We start from the raw sequence: 22,935 nt of genomic DNA, 5'->3' as shown, positions 1-22,935 counted from the left end.
ACGCCCCGGGTGGGGGAGGGCACAGGTGGGTGAAGGTCGTGGGGAGGCCTTCCCTGGGCTCAGGCAGAGGGAGGGCTGTGTTCTTTCCACGCGGCAGGACATGGGCGCTGACAGTCACGGTCACCTGCACCGCACACGACGGGGTGGAAAGGACAACATACCCCTCGCTGGTGCGGACGACCCCGGCCCTGGGGCACCAGAGGGCCGTTGGCCCTGAGCGGGCCGTGCGCAAAGTCGGGCGTGCGCGTGCGCGGAGGCAAAAAGGCGGGAAGCCGTCGTGCGACAAGCGCCTGTGCACACGACGGTTGGGTCACTTGGGCGGAACCGCGCCAGGCGTTGAGCGAGGAGTGAGGACCACTGCCCCCGCGGGCAGGTGAGGGGAAACCGGGAACAGGTGTGAAGGAGCGGAGGCAAAGGATGACGCCTCTGCGGACCCTCAGGCCGGCTCCCTGCGGGGTCCTTGCCTCCCCTCCCCCGCACCGAGCAGGCGGGGCGCCCTTCCACCGGGGCGCGGCCTACCCCCTGGCGGCGACCACCCAAAAGTGACCCCGCGTGGCGTCGAGGCCCTGCCGGGTTCGCGTTCTGGGGCCCTCGCCATTTGCAGCAGCAGAGGCCGCCGCCAGAAGGGGCTCAAATGGCGGCGTTTTGGCCTATAAGCCCGTTGCGTCCCCAGCGCTCCGGGTGGGGCTGTGGGCCGCCTTTGCCTAAGTTGCCTCTTTCGTGCCCATCCGGATACCCGACAGGGGGATAATGCGCGCGAGGGCTTTGGAATGAATGCGATGTTGATAATTCCTGTTATTCTTTAGTCGCGCGGAGGACTTTTGGGGTTAAATGCCCCAGAATCTGCGGGCAACCTTGGGGCACCAATCTGGAGAGGGTCCCTTCTCTGCCCCCTATCGTGCGCGCGTCGCTGCCTCCAGACCCCAGGCCTCCGAAGAGCCTCCCCATTTCTCCCCAAGCCACCGCCTCTTTTGGGGGAATAAGGGAGGGGAAATTTAGCAGGGGAGATTTTTGTTTGTTTCGAGGGTTGGCTGGGTTTGGGGGCGTTTGGCCTCCAGCAAGCACCGGGAAGAAATGTGACTAAGTGGCAGAAAATGTGCTTTCCCTTCCCCTCTCCCCTGCCTTCAGGCCGCGGGAGTTGCGCAGCCTCCAAGAACCTTTAAAAAAAAATTCCCCCCAGATCCCCTCTGATCGACACTGCCTTTCCTCTCACGGATGACTTCTTGAATTTGGGGTACTAAGCCCCCCTGCCCCATTGCTGCCAGCCATTCTGCAGCACTACCTGGGCCTGCCAGGGGGGAAAGGATAGAAAAGTGGGAAAGGAACGTGTGCACCGAGTGGGCCCGATTTAACCTGTTGGAGGAGGCTGGTGTCCGCATGAAGCCACCCAGCCACCCCTCCAGAGCTCGAGCAGCACCCCAGCATTCAGTGAAAGCCCCCCGGGGGCCTCCCGCCGGCCCCCTCGGAAACCAGTCATTAACCCGACTTCTTATCGTCCAAATTACTTAAATGTGCTTTGGTGGTGTTAGGTCCTTTTCCTTTTCCATGTGCAGATGACTCAGCCTACTCCAGCTGCGCCTGGGGAGGTGACCCGGGCAGCGGCTGACCCTGCACCCTGAACCCAGAGGCGGCCCATCCCAGCAGCACCTCCCCGGCCCCAGGCTCCCAGACCACACTTGGCTCCCCCCTCCCCTTATATTTCAGGTCATCTTTTCCCTCTTTTTTTTTTTTTTAATTTTAAAAAAAATTTAAAGGAGTTTTATTACTTTTTTTTTTTTTTTTAAAGCGTGAGACAGAGGCTGATGGAAACGGGCTGTTAAAAAAAGAAAGAAAAATACATGCCGGTGGCACTCTGTGGAGCTGGCGAGCCTCGCCTGCCTCACGAGTGAGCTTTTTGGTCGCCAGTTCCCTCGTAGAACCGGGCATGGGGCACCTGGGATCTCCGCTGCTGAAAAGGCGCTATAGAAATGCAAGGAATTATTATGATTTTAATAAAATTGTGTCTCATTTAGGAGCGCGCTTCTGCGCTGCCTCTGTCGTCGGAGCCCGGGTTTGCCGCGGCAAAGTCTGTAATCAGAGAAAAATACCAGCTTTGTTGAGGGTTAGAATGTATCATTGGCTAATGTGTGTGGTTTTTTTTTTTTTTAAATAATGCTAAGCATTGGAATAATTAAAGAGTGAGAAATAACTCGTCTCTTCTCTCCCCTCGTCATTGTCTTATTTAAGGGTGAAAAGCGTGCTTTTAGGCAGAGCTGGTTAGTTTTAATGCGGGCTTTTTTTCTCGCCCGCCTTTCCCTCCGCTCCGGTCTGATTCGCAAATCCCCAAACTGGCACAAGCCGGGAAACTTGCGGCAGCCGTTCTTCTCCGGGAGTTGGAGCCTCGCTTTCCTTTTTTCCCCTCTTTCAGAGACAACCCTCTCCTCTTCCCTCCCCCGCCTCTGGGCCCTGACCCACTGCCTGGTTTGCGCTAGAGCGATTTAAAAAAGAAAGAAAGGAAGAAAGGAGCCGGGCTCTGGTACCCCTGTGCCAGCCGAGGGCGCGTTTCCCAGGCGGCGGGCTGGTGGGAAAGTCAAACCGGGTGGGGGGTGTGGGGTCTCAGAGGCAGAGTCTTGATGCCTACCCTGCACTCTACCCCCCCCCAAAAAAGAATCAAGTATTTCTAAAGATCGCAGGATTAGAGGGCTCAGATCCCTTGTCATATTTTAAATCAAGCTGAACAGTTCTTTCTTCTCCGGCCCCATATGCAATAGGAAGTGAAAATTCGGTCCTTGAGCCCGACTTGGCAGCCCGGTGCCCGTGGTTGGGGAGAGTGCTGCCCACTAGGGCTGGGCCTGGTGTCCAGCCCCAGGACAGTGCTACCACCACCTAGAGGGCCTAGATTTTGAGGCGGGGGAGCAGAGTACAGGGCCAGTGGTGGGCATGGCCTGGGGAGATGTCGGAATCGAGGAAAGGGCGCTTCATCAGGGCTGCAGAGGTTTGCTTCAGGCTGGTGGGATGCTAAGTGCTGCCCCGGCCCTTCCCCCAGTTGTGGGGTAGGTGGGCTCAAAAAGAAAAGGGGTTTCTGAAGTGCTTGGGGGAAGTCACAGCTCCCAGTGAGAAAGGAAAGGGAAAAGTGGGCAAGAAATGGGGATAGGGACTTGTGCCCACAGGCACCGCTTCGAGTTGCAAAGGAGTTAGTTATTTGCTTCAGGTGTTTTTAATTAAATGTGTTTCTCTTTTATTTTCCTTGTTATTTGGTGCTTAGACTTTTCCGCGATCCCTTGCATTTTGTCTTTTTACATAAGCAGAACCCCCCCCCCCCTTGGAGAGATATTGTGGGAGGTACTTTGCCTTCAGTGCTTTCTCTTTCCTGCTTTTTTTAAAATTTAATTTTAAAATTATAAAGTAAATTTAGTGCGAGTGAAAGTGAGGGGGGAGCCAGCTGGGGCTGGAGCCAGGGAAGGGGGAGGCAGATGCAGCAGGGTTGGGCCTCCCTTCTCGCGGCAGCTCTGCCCCAGGACCCCTCACTCCTTTCCCTGATAGACTTTTGGGGACTGGAATGAGGGCAGCCTGCCTGGATGGGTATTCATTTACCCTTCAGGAATCCCTGGCTCTGCAGAGCCACTTTTTCCCCATTACACGCCACACCCCTGAGACCCCCCAGTCTCTGCCTATGGGCAGGGTGAACCGAGGGTCTCTTACTCCCCTTGAGGGTCTCTTACTCCCCTTGAGGGTCTCTTACTCCCCTCGGTCACTATGACTGTTTAGCTTTCAGCTCGGTGGGCCCTGTTTGTCCACCACACACACGCCCTGCTGGTCTGTTAACCCCGCTGCACAGTTGGTGGCCCTGTTGATGGGATCAGAGCTGGGCAGGCACAGAGAGAGACAGAGACAGAGACAGAGAGGCTTGAAACCCCTCTGCAGCTGTGAGGATTTGAGGGGCTGCTTTTCACCGTGCATTTTTTTGTGGTCACATGAGTAGTGCATGCTGCTCTGTTAATACATGTGTGTACATAGGTGCTCGCATTTGACATTACTGGTGGGGGCAGGGGCTGTTTCTAAGGCATATAAACTATGAGACCTCTATAACTTAAAAACTAAAGGCCTGTTCAGCAGTGCTGAAAATGTTCTATTTCTTAATCTGGGTGGGGTTACACAGGTGTTCACTTTGTGAAAATGTATCGAGTGCCAGACTTAGAAGTGTGCAATCTTCTGCTCTTCTTTTTACACATTTCAGTTAAAAAGTTTATTTAAAAAAAAAAAAAGGAAGACCCAGCCTCAAAAGAAAAGGCCTTCCCTAACAAAATAATAATGATAATAAATGATGACTTAAATAAGAATGTCCTCCAGCCTGCTTTGCTTAGGTCTCCCGCTAAAGAATGGTGGGAGGGCTTGTAAAAATTAGTGGGCTGATAAAAAAGCTCGCAGGCGTGTGGCCCACGAGGCTTCCAGACCCATCCACGTGTGTACGGAGTGCCAGGAAACTGCCTGCAGACTCAGGTCTAGCTGTAGGATTTTTAACATCTCAGGACCAAAGGATGAAAAGTGGTAAGGAAGAAGTTACTTGCCAATTACATTTTGCTGTCAACATCTGGAAAGCAAAATTGCAGCTGTTATCCCTGCCCCCCCCCCCATTACCACCTCTTGTTTTTTTCTGCACACTTAAATTTTTGTATGCATGCCATCCATATTTCGGTTTTCTGCTCTGTTAAAACATCTTCACGGCTCTGTTCAAATCGAGTTGTTGGGTTTGGGCTTTAAAAAATATATATATGTATCTCATAGTCTGACAGTATAATTTTTTGAGCAATTTATTTGAACAGGATGGCCATCAATTGATAATCCCTTCCCTTTTCTTTCCCCTTCTCGGCCTTCCCAGGACTGTTTAGGCCAGAAGCTTTCGGGGAGGACGCTCTCGGCTGCCCTCGCCTCTGCTCCTCTGGGCAGGTACTACAGCTTCACCCTCCACGGCCCTTCTGCGGTGTTTTTGTTTTCCCTTCGCCCCCCAAAAATATTTGAACCAAAAAGCCTCTTTTTTTTTTCCTCCACCCACAGCAAACTGAAAGGGCTAGTGAACCGTGATTCAACAGAGCGAGGGCGCCTCTTTTCTTCCTTAGCATTAATTAACTCAAGTTCGTTAGGACGTTGGGTCTGTCGCCCACAGTTTTCTCTTGTGTGTGCTGAATCGGGTCATAGAGGGAGACTTCCCGTGCAAACAGTTTGTGTTGGAGCTGGAGGACACAGAGGGGGAGAGAGGGTGAGAAAGAAAGGGAGCCGTAGAGGGACGGATTGTGGATTGTGGCCGAGGGGTGGTCAGGTCCCGAGCTCCCGGCACCCTGGTGCCAGCCTCCGCAGGGGCTAGACACCAGGGGAATGAAGATTCTCGGGTTTTCTTGGCCATGATCCTGATAAGAAATTAGTTAGGGGGAGCAATACATTTTGAGGGATTGAAAAATGTCTACCTTCCAACTCCTCAAATTGTACATTTTGGGGAAGCCGCTTGCCCAGACAGGGCCGGCCCAGCTTCCCTGAGCCCTCAAGCAGTGAAAATCCCAGGCTGTTCCTATCCAGGCCACCCTGCTCTCTGCCCCCGGCTCTGGGCACTGCCTGTTACCGCAGTAACTGCAAGAAATAGGCTCTCTGTGGGCCAAGGGTTCGAGGAGTGCAGACTGGTGGAGGAGACCGGGGTTCGGAGAAACTCTCCTCTGGCCCTGGTCCTTCTGCCTTCTGTCCTTTGGCGGGGAGTTGGGGGGGGGGAGTGGTAGACCAGGCAGAGCAAGGTGTTGTCACAATGGATCCTGATGGAGCTCTTAAAGAGGGCCTGGGAAGGCCACAAGAGGAGTCTCAGAGGTGCAGGGGAGGGAGAGGAACATCTCCCCTGGAGGATCCCTAAGCCTTTTGTGGGGTCGGGAGTTACAGCTGGCCTCAGGCAAATATTCAACATTTTGCCATTTGCTCCTGGCCTCCTCTCTTGCCCTCTGGGTATTCTTACAGCGGCCCCACACCGACCTCATCTTCACGTGCTGGTTTCCCCTTGCTGGTGCCTTTTGTCAGGTTTTCAGCTCGCCCAGAAAGTTGTGAAGCTGGCTTGTGGGGTTCTTCCATCTTCCGGGGCCCTTGGCCATCATGGAGTGACACTTTCCAGTCGCACCAGGTGGGTGAGACTCAGGCTCTGCACTGCTCTTGCCCCCTCCATGCTCGCGGCTGCCCTCTGCCTTGTGCATCCCGCGGAGGACCCCCACATAGCCCGTCAGCTGGAGGACAGGGCTCTGGCCTTCCCGGATTTTATTTCTATTTGGTGACACAAGGAAGTTTCAAGCTAAATAGGGAATTAAAAGACTAGTGATTTTGTTTTCTAGTCTCCGAAGAGGATGAAAGTAAATTTCCAGATGCACTAGAGAGAATAGATGGTCTTCCCAATACCTATATTCCTACCCTATTTTATTTGGTGCCAGGAGGGTGAGGGGAGATGTGCCTGGAGCAGGGTAGTGTTTGGAGCCAGAACGAGGCTGCCTGTTGGCCCAATCCCAGGCCACCGCTCCCAGTTTGTAGACGGGAGGAGAAAAAGAAGGGAAAGGGAGGCGGTTTTATAGGAGAGGAATGTGCGGCCTGGTTCTGATGCAGGCCGTGTCCTAGACCCAGCATGGGGGTGTGGGGCAATTCCATTCAGCAAGCGCGAGGACGCTAGAAAAATCGTGTGGGGCTGCCTTTCCTGAGCAGAGGAAAATAGGCCCAAGTCAGCCAAAAACCCGCTTTGTCCAAATTCTTTGAGCCTCCTCGCAATGTGCATTTTCTGGTTTCCATGCCTGGCATTTCCAGATTCTTGGATGATTTTACTCTGGCTGCAGAGCCCCTTCCCGCCTTCCCCTCCTCCCCCAAAGAGAGGGGAGGCCCCACCTACCTCTAGGATAAGCAGCCTGGCCCCTTCCTTTTGCTTCCTACAGTTCTTTTTCCATCTCTACCGGAGAGTCCGGACACTGCCTTCTTCTGTGCCTTCTTGTGTCCCTTCTTCTGTGGGACAAGATGGGAGATGTTGGGGATACAAAGTTGAAAATCCCAGGAATTGGGCAGACTAATCAGGGCTCTATTTGTGGCTTTTAAAAATTTCCTGCTTCCTTTTTCACCCATGCTGCAGATAGACAGTAGTAAAATGGATACTGAAATATCTGGTTAGTCCTATGAAGGTTTTGTTAGTTATTTAGTTATATAGTTAGTTATACACTCACTGTGTATAGTTACCCAAATTAGCGTGTGTGTGTGTGTGTGTATATATATATATATATATATATATATAATATGCATGTGTCCAGGGTCTGAGAGAATAAATTTGAGTCTTAAAGCAAGTAGGACGAGGACAGATAGGATTTTTGTAAAGATAAGGAAACATTCAAACGGCGGCCCTGTCTTTAAAGATATAACTTCTTATGCTTCTAAATGTTTCACTGTTGGCAGGTATGGGTCGCTTTCGAAACCTGTCTCAGGCTGGGAAAATTATTTTGTTTCCTTGAAGACTTTTGAATACTGAGTAAGGTTCTGTATGAATTTTCCTATTTTCCCTTAAATAATCCACAAGGCTCCGTTTGTTTTGTGGAGTTTTGGAAAACCACACATTTTACTTTCTTGTGATAGAAGCAGTCATTTTCCTTAGCTAGTTTTTCTTTTTTGCCCCTGACCCAGAGCCCTTGTCTTTTTGTCCATGTTCCTTGTTTGTTTGTTTGTTTTTTCTTTTCTTTTTATTCTCAGCCCTGTCTTTTCTCCCTCTATCTTTGTCTTTCTTTCTTTGCAGTTTTGGGCCCAACTTGGCTTTCTCTCTCCAGGTTTGGCTTTCTTCTCTCTCCTTTTCTCTCTCTCTCTCTCTTTCTCTTTTCCTCTTTTTCTGTTGTCTGATCAGTGTTTTTCTTTTGGAGGCACATTATTCCTAGTGATGTCTGAAACTGGTGTGGGTATTTCAGAAATGTTTCAGTGAAAACTGTTGCTTTAAAAAAAAATCAAATTCTATATACTTGACAGTAAGAGAGGCCTTTCTCTCGCAAAGGCAGAAAAATTCCTTTCCACAAACCAAAAAGCCCATGTTAATTTTTAAAGTCTTCTCTCTGGCTTCTCGATTTTTCTTTTAAGTGAAGAAAATACCTTTCCTCACAAATTGCCGGTTTTTCCTTTATTTCCCCCCCTCTCTTTAGTTTTCTTTTTTGCTCCCTGCTCTCACCAGCATCACTGGCTTCCTCTCCCTCTCCCTGGTTTTTTCTCTCATTCTCTTCCCCCTCCCCTCTCCTCAGAGGCCTGCCTGTCCCCTTGCTTTCTCCATTCCCTGAACCCTTGCACTTGTGGGTGACTCAGCCCTTGGAGAAGCCTTGAATTGTCTGAAGGTTTTTTGTCTTGCTCTTGTCCGTGTGCAGGGTGCAGAGCCTCTGAGCCCTCAGCCCAGGCGGGAGGGGAGAAGGGAAGGAGGCTGGGTCTGGGACAGGTAATCTTCCAACAGAGCCTCCACTCTCTTTAACAAAAGGGGGACAGTCCCCTTTTGTTTGGGGCTCCTGAGGGGCGTGTCCAGGGCCTAGAGCCACCACCAGGGCCATGGAGGAGGAGGAGGCTGCAGCGGTGGGGGCACACCAAGTGTTTTGGGTTTTTTTTAAGATTTTATTTATTTATTTGGCAGAGAGAGACTCAGCAAGAGAGGGAACACAAGCAGGGGGAGTGGGAGAGGGAGAAGCAGGCTTCCCGCCGAGCAAGGAGCCCGATGCGGGCTCGATCTCAGGACCCTGGGATCATGACCTGAGCCGAAGGCAGATGCTTAATGACTGAGCCACCCAGGCGCCCCACACCAAGTGTTTCTAATGGAACCTGAGTGATTCCTTTCTGTGTGTGCCCACAGAAGAGAGAGACCTTCTCCCCTCCCTCTCCAAGCTTTAGGAATACCCTGACCTCAGGCCGCTCTTCCAGAAAACTCCCCCACACGCCCCAGACAGTGGGCCCTGTGGGAACAGGGTGAGGGGAGAGTGTTCCCTGGGAATCCATTTCTGCCCACCTTCAAGGTTACAACAACTGGCAGGAGAAGGACAATTGACGATTGTTCTCCTTCCGTGTTACTCTCCTGGGAAGGGCCTGTTGCTCCTCCCGTTAAGGGAGCACTGAGGGGGCGCACTGGGCTCTGTGTGGATCCCTGAGGCTCTATTGAGAAACTCCACCGGCCCTCCTGGGCCACTTCTATGTCCAATCTCTCTGCCACTCCCTCGACCTTTGACCCCTCCCTTCATCCCGGAGTGAATCACGGATCTTGTCCTGTTTCCTTAACTTCCACGTGGATCCTCTCACCCGCCTTCTCCCCACCACCTACCCGGTTGCACCACCGGTTTCGGAATCAACCCATGTTTAGCGCAACTCTTCCACCCGACACTGTGGTCTGTGAGATGGAATATACCAGAATTCTCCAGGAGGCCCATGTTGGCCATTTTCTGTTCGGTGTCTAATATTTAGTATAAATCAAAATGCCAGAAAAACACCCATGTGCCAAATATAAACTCACTTCTGGTTTTTACCATCTCATCTTGACTCTTAGAAAGTAAGATTGCTTCTCTCAAGGTGGAGAGGCAGGGTTTGGTATCTTATGTCACTCAGTTAACATCTTTGGCTAATTGGACTGAAGCTGGTTATTAACATGATGTTAATTATTGAACGCTACTCTAAGAGGCCTGTCTGCAATGGCACCTGCCTCCTGCTTGCTCACCTCTGTTTCTCTTGGGGTCAGCTGTGAGCTCACTTCAGACGATTCAGGACCTGGGCTGGGGTCCCAGGTGCTGGCCAGCACCTTCCCATTGTCAGGCTTCAGCGCCAGCCCAGGGCTGCATGTTTTGTCCTAGCACACCCCAGGCACTCTTCCGGGAACCTTTCTGCCAGCATGAAGGCCACCGAGCACAGGGTTTCAGATGGGGAAGAAAGGGGCACGAGTGAGCAGTGACCTTCCCCCCCCATGCCAGCTGAGGGCTGAGCCTCGCCTGGGGAGAGGGCAGCTGTAGGGACAGTTCCGAGCGGGATCAGCCTCTCCCTGTCTGTTTGAAGTCTCTGCCCTTCTTTTAATAACTGTCTCCTCCTTACAGCTTCTCCAAGGCCTAAGGCAGGCTGCTCAGTAGCCCCTTGCAGAGAGAACCCGTGGAGATGGCACTCACCCCAGGCCTCCCTCTCCTGAGCTCACCCTCCTGCCTGGCTGGGAGGGAGGCCGCTTCCCTATGACTCGGTTTCCCCAAAGTTGTCCCGCTTTTCCTGCTAGAGCCCTTTCCTTCCCGTTTTGTTGTTTCCTGTCTTCGCGTTCTCCCTTTTATATCGGTTTCTTTTTGTACACTCTTGCACCTTGCTCCTCCGTAGGGGTTCGGGCCCTTTAGTCTGAATTGAATTGGGGGGTAGGTGAGTGTTGTCCCTCCTCCAACCAAGAAACACTTAAACATAGATCAAGTGGAGAGGGCAAAGCTGGAGAAAGCAAAGAATGAAGTGTCTGGGGGTTGGGGGGAGGCCTTGAAAGACTCAGTGACTGTTCAGAAGTAGTGTCCATCTTCCTGCCTTTGTCACTTCTCCCTGGGATTGGCTGTTGTGTTTGTGGCTGCATGTAGTGCTTGTCAGCGGAGTGCTGTGACAGGAGGCTATTTTAATAAACTGTTGCAGTTTCTCGAGCCGAGCTGCATTGCGTTGGCATCCCTCGTCACCGCTAATGGAGCGTGCGTGGCTGGGTGTGGGCTGAGGGAGGCGGTCGAGCTCGCTGGGGGTCTGGGGTGGGGGTGCGCCTCGTCTGGGAGTGCTCCCGCCAGCGGCAGCCGGGCCGGGGAGGAAGGGGTGGCCGCACCCTGGCCGCCAGGTCCCTGCCCTGGAAGTGCTGCTGGCATCGACACTTTCCGAGCTCTCTTTCTTCTCTTTCTATTCATAGCATCGCAGGCTCGTGTGTATGGCCAGGGAGGAAAACTTCCACTCGCCCCTGTGCGCTCCATAAATAAAAAAAGAAATAGAACCAGAAAGAGAGAGTGTGAGGGCCTGAGAGAAAGAGACTGAAACCAAAACACAGAGAAGGCGCAGCTGCTCTCCCCAAGGCCTTCTGGGGCGCCCGCCTGAGCCAGGCCTTTATTTATTTCTTTTTCTGGCTTAAAAAAAAGAGAAAAAAAATCCGTGTCTTCCTCAATCCTAGTCCCCCCAGCTCTACACCCCCCCCTCCAAATTTGCTGGCTGGCTGCTGCCAAATGGACCCGAGTGGGAGCCTGGAATGAAAAATTCATAACTGCTGGACTTTGCTTGTTCATTAGACGTGAACTTGTCGATTGGGCAAATTGTTTTTGGTCTCCAACTGCCGGGGGCTCTCCCCACCCTCCCGGCTCGCCCGGTTCCCTCCTCCCCTTGGACACAGCCATTGGCTGCTCGAGGATGTCTCATTGCCAAATAGGTGGATCCTTCTCTCTCTCTCTCTCTCTCTCTTCCTTCTCCCCCCCCCCCCTTTTACTGGCTTTGGCACAGGCAAATGGATGGAGATTGAGCATGAAAGGGGAGAGAGAGGGAGTTTGAGAGAGAAAAGCAAAAAAAAAAAAAAAAAAAAAAAAATCCAAAACCCAACCAGCGCGCGCTCTCTCTCTCTCTCTCTCTCTCTCTCTCACACACACACAGCACCATCCCATCCACGTCCTCCCTCGCTCTCTCCCTCTCTCTCTTCTTTCCTCCCTCCCTTACTCCCTCTCTCTCTTTTGCACGCGTCTGCCAGCGACGGTCTGCAGCCGGTCCGAACTCGTCCTCTTCCCCGGGAATCTGCGAGCTCCCCCTTTGCCTGCGATCAGGCTCAGAGGCGGAGGGAGGCAGCGCGAAGTTTACACCCCTGTGCCGCTGCCAAAGCCGAAAGCCTTTTTCTTCAGCTGCCGCTTTCCCCCTCCTGGTTTTTGTTTTTGTTTTGTTTTGCACGGGGGGTGGGGTGGGGTGGGGGGTGGGGTGGGGTGTGCTGTGTGTTGGGGGTGGTGATTGGGAGGTAGGTTTTGATTTTTAAATTTTGCATATTTTCCTTCTCTCTCTCTCTCTCTCTTTTTAAACTGAAAGAGGATGCACAGGAGGCGAAATTGAACATTTTTTTGTTGGCTTTTGTTTACCTGGCGTGTGTGGCAACCGGCTCGCTCCCTCTCTCTGCTTGCTATCCCTGACCTTTCTTTCTTTTTGCTCCTTTTCAAAAAAAATATTAATTTCCCCCTTCTGTGCAATGGAGCGTGGAGGGGGGAGGAGGGGGAAGGGTTTGAGAATCCACCCAAGCCCGGCCCCTATTCCCCAGAACACCAATAATAACCCCCTTTAAAACATTTACCTTCCTCCCCTGCTCCTCCCCCTCCCCCCTCCCCCCACCCGCCCCCAACTCACAACTCTGTTGAGTCCAGAAGCTCAGAATCGGGCGTTGGGCTTTGCCGGGTGCTTCAGATCAATGGTAATTATTTAATTTTTTCCAGTTTTATTTTTGTAAACAGAAATCAATTATTATTTAAACTTCAAACAAGCAAACAAGCAAAAAAAAAAAAAAAAAAAAAAACCAAAACCGAAAACAAAAACAAAAAGCGGGAGCCCAGCCCTCTGTCACCTGAGTGGGAAAGAGGGTGAAGGGGTCAGTGGGGAAGGGGCTGCAGGACGCCCCACGTAGCTTTTAACCCTAATGTGGCCGAGGCAAGCACCTTATTTGTGCTAACATGAAGTGTTTTGTTCCTTATTACTGTGATTAACATTAGTATCGGTGTCGGTAACAAAGCTGAAATCACATATTTAGGATTTAGATCTGATTAAAAAAAATGCTGGGGTGGATGTTCCAATTGGAGCAGGAGAAAAGAATGAAAACAGCTTGGGGAGGGGAATGCCAAATCCGGTTCCTCGCTGGCTCCTGGATGTCATGTTCTCTTTTTGGGGGTGGCCAAAACCCGACCGGTGTCGGGACTCGAGGCGGCCCCCGCACGCCTAGCCCGGGCGTCCACGGGAGTCGGTGCAGACCGGACCCTGCACCGGGGCGAGCTGACAGGAGTTTGCGGCAGCGATAGAACATGGAGATGTCATGGGCGCGACAGAGCCTGGCGGGGATACCAGCAGCGTGTGTGTGTGGACGGCAACGTTGTCTGTGCGCGCGTGTGTGTGAGTGAGTGAGGGAGAGAGAGAGAGAGAGAGAGAATAGGTGTGTGCTCAGGCGCTGGGTGCCTCTGTCTGGCTGCTGAGGCTGACATGGGAGCAAGCGGCTGGCGAGGCTGGTGGTGGCCCCAGACCACACTTCTGTAGAACAATCACGAGAGAAAATTGTCGTGGGAGGGGGGGAGGAGGCGGAGGCGGCGGTTTTTCTTGTGCCCCCCTTCTAACGCTTCTTTTCTCCTTTTCTCTTTCCCCCTCACCCCGGCTTCCCCTCCTCCCGTCCTCCCTCGCCCCGCATGCTCCCGGCTTGCCGCCTGCAGGATGAGTTCCACCCGTTCATCGAGGCGCTGCTGCCTCACGTCCGCGCCTTCTCCTACACCTGGTTCAACCTGCAGGCGCGGAAGCGCAAGTACTTCAAGAAGCACGAGAAGCGGATGTCGAAGGACGAGGAGCGGGCGGTGAAGGACGAGCTGCTGGGCGAGAAGCCCGAGATCAAGCAGAAGTGGGCATCCCGGCTGCTGGCCAAGCTGCGCAAAGACATCCGGCCTGAGTTCCGAGAGGACTTTGTGCTGACCATCACGGGCAAGAAGCCCCCCTGCTGCGTGCTCTCCAACCCCGACCAGAAGGGCAAGATCCGGCGGATTGACTGCCTGCGCCAGGCTGACAAGGTGTGGCGGCTGGACCTGGTCATGGTGATTTTGTTTAAGGGGATCCCCCTGGAAAGTACTGATGGGGAGCGGCTCTACAAGTCGCCCCAGTGCTCGAACCCCGGCCTCTGCGTCCAGCCACATCACATTGGAGTCACAATCAAAGAACTGGATCTTTATCTGGCTTACTTTGTCCACACTCCAGGTAGGTCACTCTCCACCCCCCATCCCCCCCATTTTATTTTACTTGCCGCCATTTGTTTTGTGTGTATCGCTCCTCTTCTTTTCCAAAGGATCCATGCAATGGGCCTAACTAGCACGCCTGTCTTGCGGGGGGGGGGGGGGGGGCTGCAGCCTGTGTGATGTTCCCGGTTCCCTTCTGTTTCCCTCCACCCTCTCCATTCTTCCTCCTTCGCTCCCTTGCCACGGTACCTACCGGGTTGTCGTGCATCTCCCTCTTTGGAGGACTCATCTTACCCAAAAGCCGCGGCAGGTCTTAGGACTGGGGCCACACTGCCCCTGAATTACCCACAATGGTGAGAGTTGGTGATGAACACTACCACACACATACAAAAATCACTCGTTGCTCAGATTTAAAATGAGTCAGAAGTATTGGGAGCCAGGTGCTGGCTTTCCTGCGGCTTCCCCACAAGTCCTAGGGAAACGCGGGATTTGGCACAAGCGGGGTGGGCAGCAGTTCGGTGGAGAGAGGGGCGTGTAAAACCCCCGGTTAGGAGCCAGAATGAATAGAAAAGAGAAGAGAAGGCAGAGGCAGGCAGATTCTGGGGCCCAGATGCCCAGGCGGGCGCTCTTGTGGCTGGGATTTGGCTGCCGGAGAGTAGGAAAGTCGTTTGACTTCATAGAAAGTGAAAAGGAGCAGGAGGTTCCGTGCGCTCTCCCTTCCGCGGTGTGTGGCTCCAGTGGGGAGACCCCAGGATGGCTGCCCACAACCCCCACCCCTCGGCTGGGAAGCACAGAGGCTCTCCCCAGCACAGGCATGGCAGGGAGGAGCGTCGTTGCTGCGGTGGTCTGAGAGAAACAAACAATCCAAAAACTGCAAATTTTCCTTTTCCTTTTGTGTTCCAAGTGGTTCCAGTTCTCCTCTTTGCCTTTCCAGTTTACCCAGCATTTTGGGTCGGGGTGGTGCAGTTCTCTTCCTCTGTTCCTTTCACCGCCCCCCCCACCCTTTCCCTTTTTATAATTTCTTTCCGCTTTTGTTTTCTTACAAATTGAAACAGAGATGGGTGGTTAATTTTTAGCCTCCACTCAGCTACGCCCAATTTACTGCCGCCTTTGAAACCTAAACGGGCGGCACTCTGTGATTAAGCAAGGCAGAAGTGTGTTTACATTATGCCCAACCAACTTGTAATGAGAGGGCTACCAAACCTTTTTCTCTGTGTATGTGTGTGTGTGTTTTTTTTTCCTTTCCACCATTCCGGTATTTTTTTCCCCCTTGTTTCCCTTCTTTCTCTCTTTATGCAAATGTAACAGAATGTGGCTTAACTTCAACTCTGGTGAATGTTCTTTCCCGCAAGTGTGTGTGTGTGTCTTCCTTCCTGTTCATTCATAAAAAAGAAAAGCAACTCACTTTTCTGCTGTGGTCACTCCCTTGCCTGTTTGGGAAGTTGGGAGGAGTGGTATGACTTAATCCAGAGATGAAATTTTGGGGAGCTTTTAGCATCGCGTCAGGAAGGTAACCTTTACTAGGGTTGGCACTGATGGTTTATATGTTGGACAACTCTGGGGAGGAAAAGGTGGTGTTGGAGGCCTCTCTCCTTACTCAGTCACATTCTCTCTCATTCTGAGAGGTGGCTTTGGTGGTTGGTTGGAGGCAGTGGACAACCCCTGCCCCCCTTGCCCTGGCCCCCGAAGCCATTGCTCCCTCCATGGATCTTTCTAGGCCTACACCTGGCCCCCTGTGACTATCGTGACCCCTCATGAAGAATGCCTAGCTGCCAGTCCTCTCCTCTGTTCGTCCTTTTTCTTTCTGGAAATGAGACTAAAGAAGAATTTGAAAAGTTATCCTCTCATTCTCTGTCTACACAGCAAGTTAGAGTGGGGAGGGTGTGTGCCTGGTGGTGCTGGAGGTAGCTTTGGGGGAGCTTGGAGCCTTGAGCTTGTGTCTGTCAGATAGATCTTCTGCAAGGGGATTCGGTATCTTCTGATTTCAGAACTAGGGCCTCTGAGATGGAAATCAGTACTCATCTTTCTCTGGCTTCTTCCTATCCTGCTCTCTAGCTAGATCCCTGTAGCCGAGCTGCTTCCCTTTCCTCTTTTATTTTAGGCCAAATTCTTGACTGCTGCCAGCATGGGGCTGAGGTAGGATGAAGTGTGTGTGATGAAGGAGACGGTTTGTGGCCAGCCTCCTGGCTCCTGGACTAACCAGGCAGGTGTCGGGAGAAGGGAGGCATCCCCGCCCACCCCCCAGCTATAATGAGATCACTTGCCCAGGAATATGAACGAATTCATGCCCCATCGAATGCGACCGCAGCCATTTCTGTCCCGGCTGAGGTCCAGTTCCTTGACAAAAGCTGAGTGGAGAACTGAGGACATTTTTAAATAATTCATCTCTACTCCGGCTCCCTGGACTCCAGATAGTTTCAACAAAGGTAGGATTTCTTGCTGGAATTGCTTTAATTCAGACGTGCCTCACTGCAGGAGCAGGGGTGAGTCGTTGCGGCACGGGCCACCTGTGGGCCTGGGGTAGATGGTCTCAAGAATGCGAGGAGCAGGCACGGCTTTGCCCCCAAGCCACCCCAGTGTGCTAGAAAATGTCTTCTCCTGGCTAATTCCCCAGACAGCATCGATGTGACAGCACAGCCTTCTCCATGCCCGTGCACTCGACGTCCTCAGCAGGCCGCCCCTTGTTCCTTCCCCGCCCTGGAACCTGGGAGTGGGGGCTAGGGTGGCAAGGGCTCAGACAAGAGTTGCCGTGGATTCTAAAAGAAGTCCTTTTCTTCCCTTAAAACTGGGCCGAAGGATCAGTCTGGGCTGAGCTGGTGGTGCCGGGTGTGACGACAAGTGAATTTGACACGGTGCAAAGCGTGAGGGCACTGCTTTACCTCCACGTGCCGTCGTCATCCGTGGCCCTTGCGTGCTCTTATTTTGTCCCACATGAAGCTTCGAGAGGAGCCATGGTTGGGGAGGGAATCTAGGACGTGTGTGTGATGTCTGGAGCTGCACTCCCAGTGTGCGGCGTCCGAAAGACCACCCAGAGTGTGTTACGGCCTCCATGAGGGTTAGCCTTCCTGCTGGGAAGGAGTCTCGCCATGTGTTTGTCCCATTTAGGAGGGGACGTTGAGGCAGCTCAGGGTCAGAGAGCACTGTCATGGGGAGGAAAGGTGTATCCCTGATGATGTCCTTCCTTCCAAAGAGGTTGCCCTAAGGCAGGCGGTCGAAGATAGGCTGGGAGCGCGGGTCCAGGAGGCCTCTGCTTGTGTGGGGAAGGATGGCTGCGCTGGTCTGGGAGTGCTGCTAGACTCTTTCCAAACCTTCCACGGGGCCCTGAAGGTGAACTGGTATCTTCAGACCTGCCCTAACCTAGGCTTCGGCCCTAGGAAATAGAAAAATCTGGGCGCCTGGCTGGCTCTGCTGGTAGAGCATGAGCCTCTTGATCTCGGGTTGTGAGTTTGAGCCCCACGTTGGGTGGAGAGATTGCTTAAAAATTAAAAAGAAAATCTGAAAGTAATAAAATGCTTTACTGAATGGAAATGGCAGTGGAGGCCCGTGAAGTCCAGATATTCGGGTGGTGGTTCTTTCCTTTATATCCACTTTTTCATTATGGAGAAATTCACACGTAGAAGGAGCCCCCTTCACTGGTGCCAGTAGTTTGCCAACTTACGGCCAGTCTCGACTCATCCATACCCCCCACTGCCCACCCACGCTGTGTCATTTAGAAGAAAATCCAGGCATTGTAGCTTTTCGTCTGTAAATATATCTGCGCGCATCTCTAAAGATAAGGAGTTGTGAAGAACATAACCGCAATATCACTGTCACACCTAAAAATAATTTCTTTAGTTTCTTTAGTTTGGTCGGGCTAGTCCGTGTTTACATTTCCCTAATCATCTGATTTTGTTGGTTTCTCTAGGTCAGGATCAGGATCGGAATCAGGTGCACACAGGGGTGTCTGGCTGGCTCAGTCGGTAGAACATGCGACTCTTGATCTCAGGGTCGTGAGTCCAAGCCCCATGTTGGGCGTAGAGCTCTAAAAAAAATAAAATAAATAAAAAAAATAAAAAAGATCAGGTGCACACATTGTAATGGGTCGATAGGTCTTTCAAGACTCATAACCTCTAGGTTATAACCTCCTCCATCTTGGTTTCTTTTCCGGCAGTTTTTGGGTTGTTGCTATTGAAGGACCTGGGTCATTTGTTCTGTAGGGTTTCTCTGTCTGGACTCCGCAGCCTGTGCTCCTTTGGGTTGTTCAGGGCAGTGCTCTGAAAGGAGATTCTGCCTCCCTCCTCACTTTCAGGTCCTGGGACGGCTGGACCTTACCCAGCACAGGAAATGGATTAGCACCTAAGGAATTGTCTAAGTGAACTTTTACAAGTGCACGGTCACCCTTCTCAGGTATTAAAGTCCCCTGGTTTTGCTCTCTGCAGAGCTCAGGGCTTTGCAGTGAGCATTGGTTTTCAGGTCCGAGGGAGGACTCCTCATCTGGGTCCCTCCCTGGTGGTAGAGGGCATCGTTCGGCCATGTTAGCCCTGCCAAGATGCCCCGAAGTCTTCGCTGGACGCTCGGCCCATCTGGTGGCTCTGGTGCCAGTGCATGGGAGGGGCCGGAGGAGCACCAGCCGCGCTCTTGGGGGACTAACTCCTAGCATGGCCCCTGTGCCACCTCACCCACGGCCTCCCTTTTCAAGGCCCAGAAATGCCACTGGTCTGCGTCTTTGAGGCAACACCATCTGGTGCCAGGGCTAGTGGAGACCGCAGGGCCCAGGAACCAGATTCATATGATTCGCAAGATCTACGGATCATCTTTTAACCCAATGTAATGTCCCCTTTAGAACATCCTGGAGAGAAGTCGGTTTTGTGCAAAGGTCAACTTCGGTCGTAAAATTCTTCTGTTCATCCAACCCCGAGAATGGTTAAAGGGATGAAAGCAGCTAACACGTACCAATACAGGCACAGAGCGGGCAGGCAGGGGCTCATAGCTGTCGCAATCACGGCTGTTAGGACTTCGTGCGCCCAAGGCTGCCTCCCTATCACCTTCACCTGCTAGTCTCATTTCTGGTAAGGGATGATGCAGGTGAGAGCTAAGTTTTCTGTAACATGGCAGCCTCTCAGATGCTGAAGCCCGCTCTCATGGTTCCTTTCCACCCATCTCCCCAAGAAGCTGTCCTTTCTCCAGGCCAAACATTGCCGGTCCCTCCCGCCTCCCGCACTGGACGCAGCTCCTCGAGCCCTTGCCATTTTGGTCACCACTCCCTGGAGGCCCTCTTAAACTGGAGCATTTGGTATGGAACACAGAAACTCGAGGCTCAATCAGATCCCATGGTAGCCACAGGATTTGCAGGGCCAGGCTCCGTATTTTGTGGGGCCCAGTGCAAAATGAAGGTGCGGGGCTCCTGGTGCAAAATGATTAGGGACTGCAGTGTGACAACAGTGAGAACATTAAAACCAAGCATGGGGCGTGTGTGACTGTCCAGGTTGCACACCTGTAAAGCCGACCCAGGCCACCTGTGCTCTGTTAATGTGACCGGGGATGCCTTGCTTGTCGGGATGGAAGGGTGATGGGGGCTCAGGCTAGCCTCAAGAGGGGATGTGACCCCAAAGAGGAGATCAGAAATGCCCAGACCCAGTCCTTTGGCTTGGCCTCATCCTAGGACTCCCTTGGCCATCTGCTCCTGTCCCCTTTGTCCATAGCCTATCTGCCCAGCCGGCCAGGGGTCCGCACTGGCCGTGATGCACACGGGTCTTGGTGGAGTGCCCACTCTGCTGGCTGAGTTGGAAGCTGTAGCTCAAGGGACAAAAACACTCAACCCTTGTCTGAGCTTGAACCAGCAGAGCGCGGGCTGTGAATAAGCCGGAGGGGACCTGGATGCCTGAGCACGGTGACCAACTGTGCTCCACCACCCACCCAGAGGAAACAGGCCCACTCTGCAGCGGGAGGGCTGGGCCTCAGATACGCAAAAGGGCTTCCTGAGGATTCTGGTTACTCTTTGGCACTGCCACAGGGTGGTCGAATTTCCTTTATTCATGAAATACGCACTTGGTGAACCTCCTGTGAGCAAGGCCCTTCGAAGAATGAGAGATTCCTGCATGCAGCTGGCAGGGTTTGGGTGAGGGCCTCACAATGACTTCTAGAAGCGCTGTCCTGTAGGCGTGAATGTGCAGTGATCCATGCTGGAGGGGAGGGAAGACCTGCTCAGGCTTCACCAGGGGCCGTGGGGAGGGAGGCAGGGCCCATCTCTGCCACTTTCTAGTGTTGCACAGACCCTGGGACTCCGGGGAAGGGTGGGCCAGAGGGGCGGAGGGCTGTGCCACGCCCCCCCCCCCCCCCCCCCCCGTTCTGGTGGCCTGTGGCAGCTGTGCAGAGAGGGCCAGCTGAGCATCCCCTCTTCTGCCCAAGGAAGAGGGTGGCTCTCTCCCCACTCCTTTCTCTCTTTGCCCCGTCGGTCCCACCCCCCTCCCCTGTCTCAGGAGCTGCCACGCTTCAGTTAGTTTATCCTTCAGTGTCCGATTCAGAAGTCCTTTCAAAGGCCCGAGCCGTGTCAGCGCGGTGCTCGCACAAAAGGCCTCTTTGATTTCTTGTTTGTTTTCATTTGCCAGTGGAGGGGGAGGGGGCTGGAGAGAAAGAGCTTCTGGGTTTTAAAATTTTTATTTGGGTTGCTTCATTCTCAGAGGGGTTGGTTCCCTGGAACTCCTTCCTGAGTTGGGGGCTTGGAAGGCGATGATGGGCGGTCTTCCGGGGAGAGGGCTGACGGGGGATGTGGGGGCTGCCCCCACCAAGCAAGAGGGGGAAGGGTGGGGGTTAGGATGTGGTCGTTGGTTCACCTTCAAACATTCCGTGCTAGGCCCCAGGGTGGGAAGGGTCAGGTTAGAGCCCACTGCTTGGGTAGGGAAAGGTCTGACATGCCTGGCACCAAAGGACATTCCCGTGTTAGCTGTGGACCTCCTAGTAGAGGCCTCGGCACAGCTGTACGATTTGAGTAGTCCTGAACCTTGACTTTGCCATTTTCCCTTTAGTGTCCCAGATTCCCTCTTGGATGAGAAGGGAGTGGGGATCCTTCTAGCATGCACATTCCTCGGAAATTCTAAGTGTCTTTGCATACAGGCTGGGGCTCCTCACTCTCCGTCAGGGAATGAAATGGAGGGGTGACAAGTCTACCCAGCAGCCTGGTGTCCTGTTGCCTGCAGGCCTGGGACAAGCCCCCGTCCTCCCAGGCTTGCTCTCTCACTCCCCCGCCTCCAAACCCTGCCCCATACCTCTTGTCTCTCCGTGATGGCTGGTTTGTGAGGCGCTGCAGCCATGGGTGCCCCTCCCAGAGGACATGGCCCATGGCTCCTGGAGGACTTTGAGGACAGGGAGCTGAGGCTGCAAGGAGACAGAGGGCTGCCCTCGCTAGCGGTTTGGGACTAGAGGCACCCAGACTGGTGCCTGTCAGGGTGCATACTTTAAGCACATTTGGGTGCGTCCCAGCATGCAGTAAGAAGAGGTACAGCCCATCGGTTGCTGTGCCTGTGTGGAGGCCTGACTGCCACGGCTCAGGAAGGGAGTGCTGGAGAGTGAGGCTTGGGCAGGTGGTCACGGGCGTCAGCAACGGGGAAGTGTGCCCACTGGGTGAGGGGGCTCCGCAGGGCCTGGTTGGCAGACGGGAGGAGGAGGCTGGGGGGCTGAGAGATAGATAAATATAGCTGATGGCATTTCTGATGATAGGTTTTTCTTGGCACCAAGGGCACCGTGGAAAACAGCACGACAAACGCCGGCCCCATAGGCCGCCGTCGCCATTTTAAGCATGTTTGAGCCGAGGGGTTGCTGGCATTTGAAGAGGGTCCCAGCAGGCAGAGGGGCTGCGGCAGGGAGGTTTGGCTGGACTGGGCCTCACCCCCTGGGTGCCTGTGTTTTTTACTTTGTCCGTATGGGTATCTACTAACTGATTTTCTGGCCCTTTGGGGATTAAAAAATATTTGGGGGTTGCTCTTTGTGGGCTTGTCTCCCAAGTGACTTGCCCCCCCCCTCCCAGACACTGTGGCCTGTCTATTGGTGTGTGTGTGTGAGGGGGTATTCTGGCTCTTGTCCTCACTTTTGATGTCTTAATGATGACCTGGCATGCTACTGCCCCAGGTCAGGGCCATTGTTCACTGTTATTTGGGGGACATCCAATAACTTAAGGGGCACCCATTTGTTCAGGCTCCCAACAACTTCTTGTTCCCTGTCCAGTGGAGGAAGGGGCACACCCCTGCTCTCCCTCCCCTGTCTTAATTCTGTTTTTTCCATCAAAGGCCCAGTTATGGCTAAGGCACCATGCTGAGTCCTGTCTGTGTGTTAACCACCCAAATTCTCACACCGATTCTGGTTTTAAATCTGTGCTCCTGGCTGAACGTGTTTGTGCTGAGGTGACACACAGCGGTCTCTGTGTGCAGTGGGGGGGATCAGTGAATCAGACCCAGGGGGCCTGAGAGTCTTCCTGGAAGATGACCTGTTTGAACCACAAACCCCATCTTGAAAGACAGTGAGGAATTACCTCGTTTTTGTCAGCTGGCTGAGCCTTTTCAGCCGCCAGAAGCTGATTCCCTCCTCACAATGGTTGAGTGATACAGGCAGGGCAGGTATTATTATCCCCGGGCCCGTACAGAGACGGGAGCCCAAGTACAGAGATGTCAAGGCACTCAGGTCACAAGATGAGTTTCTGGCAGAAGGACCCCAGGATCCAGGTCACTGAGCACTTCCACCTGTGGGCCTTGCTGCTCCTTGAACTTCATGGGGATTGCTGGCCTTGGCAGAGTCTCAGGGGAGAAAGCTGTGTGGGTCCCCATGGTCTCCCTTGCTCTCTAGGAGCTGAGACGGTGGGGCTGGAGCCTAGCCTGTGGCTCAGCTCAAGGGCTCCCCCAGCTGCTGAGCACGTGGGGTGGAGACAGTGATCGGGCACCTGGCCTGTCCTTGACACTGGCCTCCCCACCAGCTGGCCCCCTGCCTCCGACCTGAGAGGCAGCACGATTCGGGTCAGGTCAGGTCCACTGAATGTCTTCACCCTGCC

The 22,935-nt window shown here is 53.2% G+C and overlaps 1 protein-coding gene across 9 annotated transcripts in view; it reads left to right on the top strand.

Moving 5' to 3' along the window:
• The window catches only part of NFIX (nuclear factor I X), a 95,970-nt gene that overhangs the window by 14,542 nt on the left and 58,493 nt on the right, over positions 1-22,935 (top strand). For 5 of the 9 annotated variants that reach the window (XM_045862905.3, XM_054504897.2, XM_064570070.1 and 2 more), the window contains one exon: positions 13,410-13,941. In XM_045862905.3, coding sequence (XP_045718861.1) covers positions 13,410-13,941 — 532 coding nt within the window. Of the gene's footprint in view, positions 1-4,858; positions 4,927-11,643; positions 11,876-11,956; positions 12,410-13,298; positions 13,942-22,935 lie in introns of those variants that run through there. The other 4 variants (XM_045862911.3, XM_045862910.3, XM_045862907.3 and 1 more) reach the window with 4 other exon arrangements.

The sequence above is a fragment of the Mirounga angustirostris genome, unplaced genomic scaffold, assembly GCF_029215605.1.
Source record: "Mirounga angustirostris isolate CCGP_5_RB_7025 unplaced genomic scaffold, mMirAng1.0.hap1 SCAF_1, whole genome shotgun sequence".
In the NCBI taxonomy this organism is placed as follows: domain Eukaryota; kingdom Metazoa; phylum Chordata; class Mammalia; order Carnivora; family Phocidae; genus Mirounga; species Mirounga angustirostris.
Note: the sequence above shows the minus strand (reverse complement) of the source record. Positions and strands in the feature narration are given on the sequence as shown.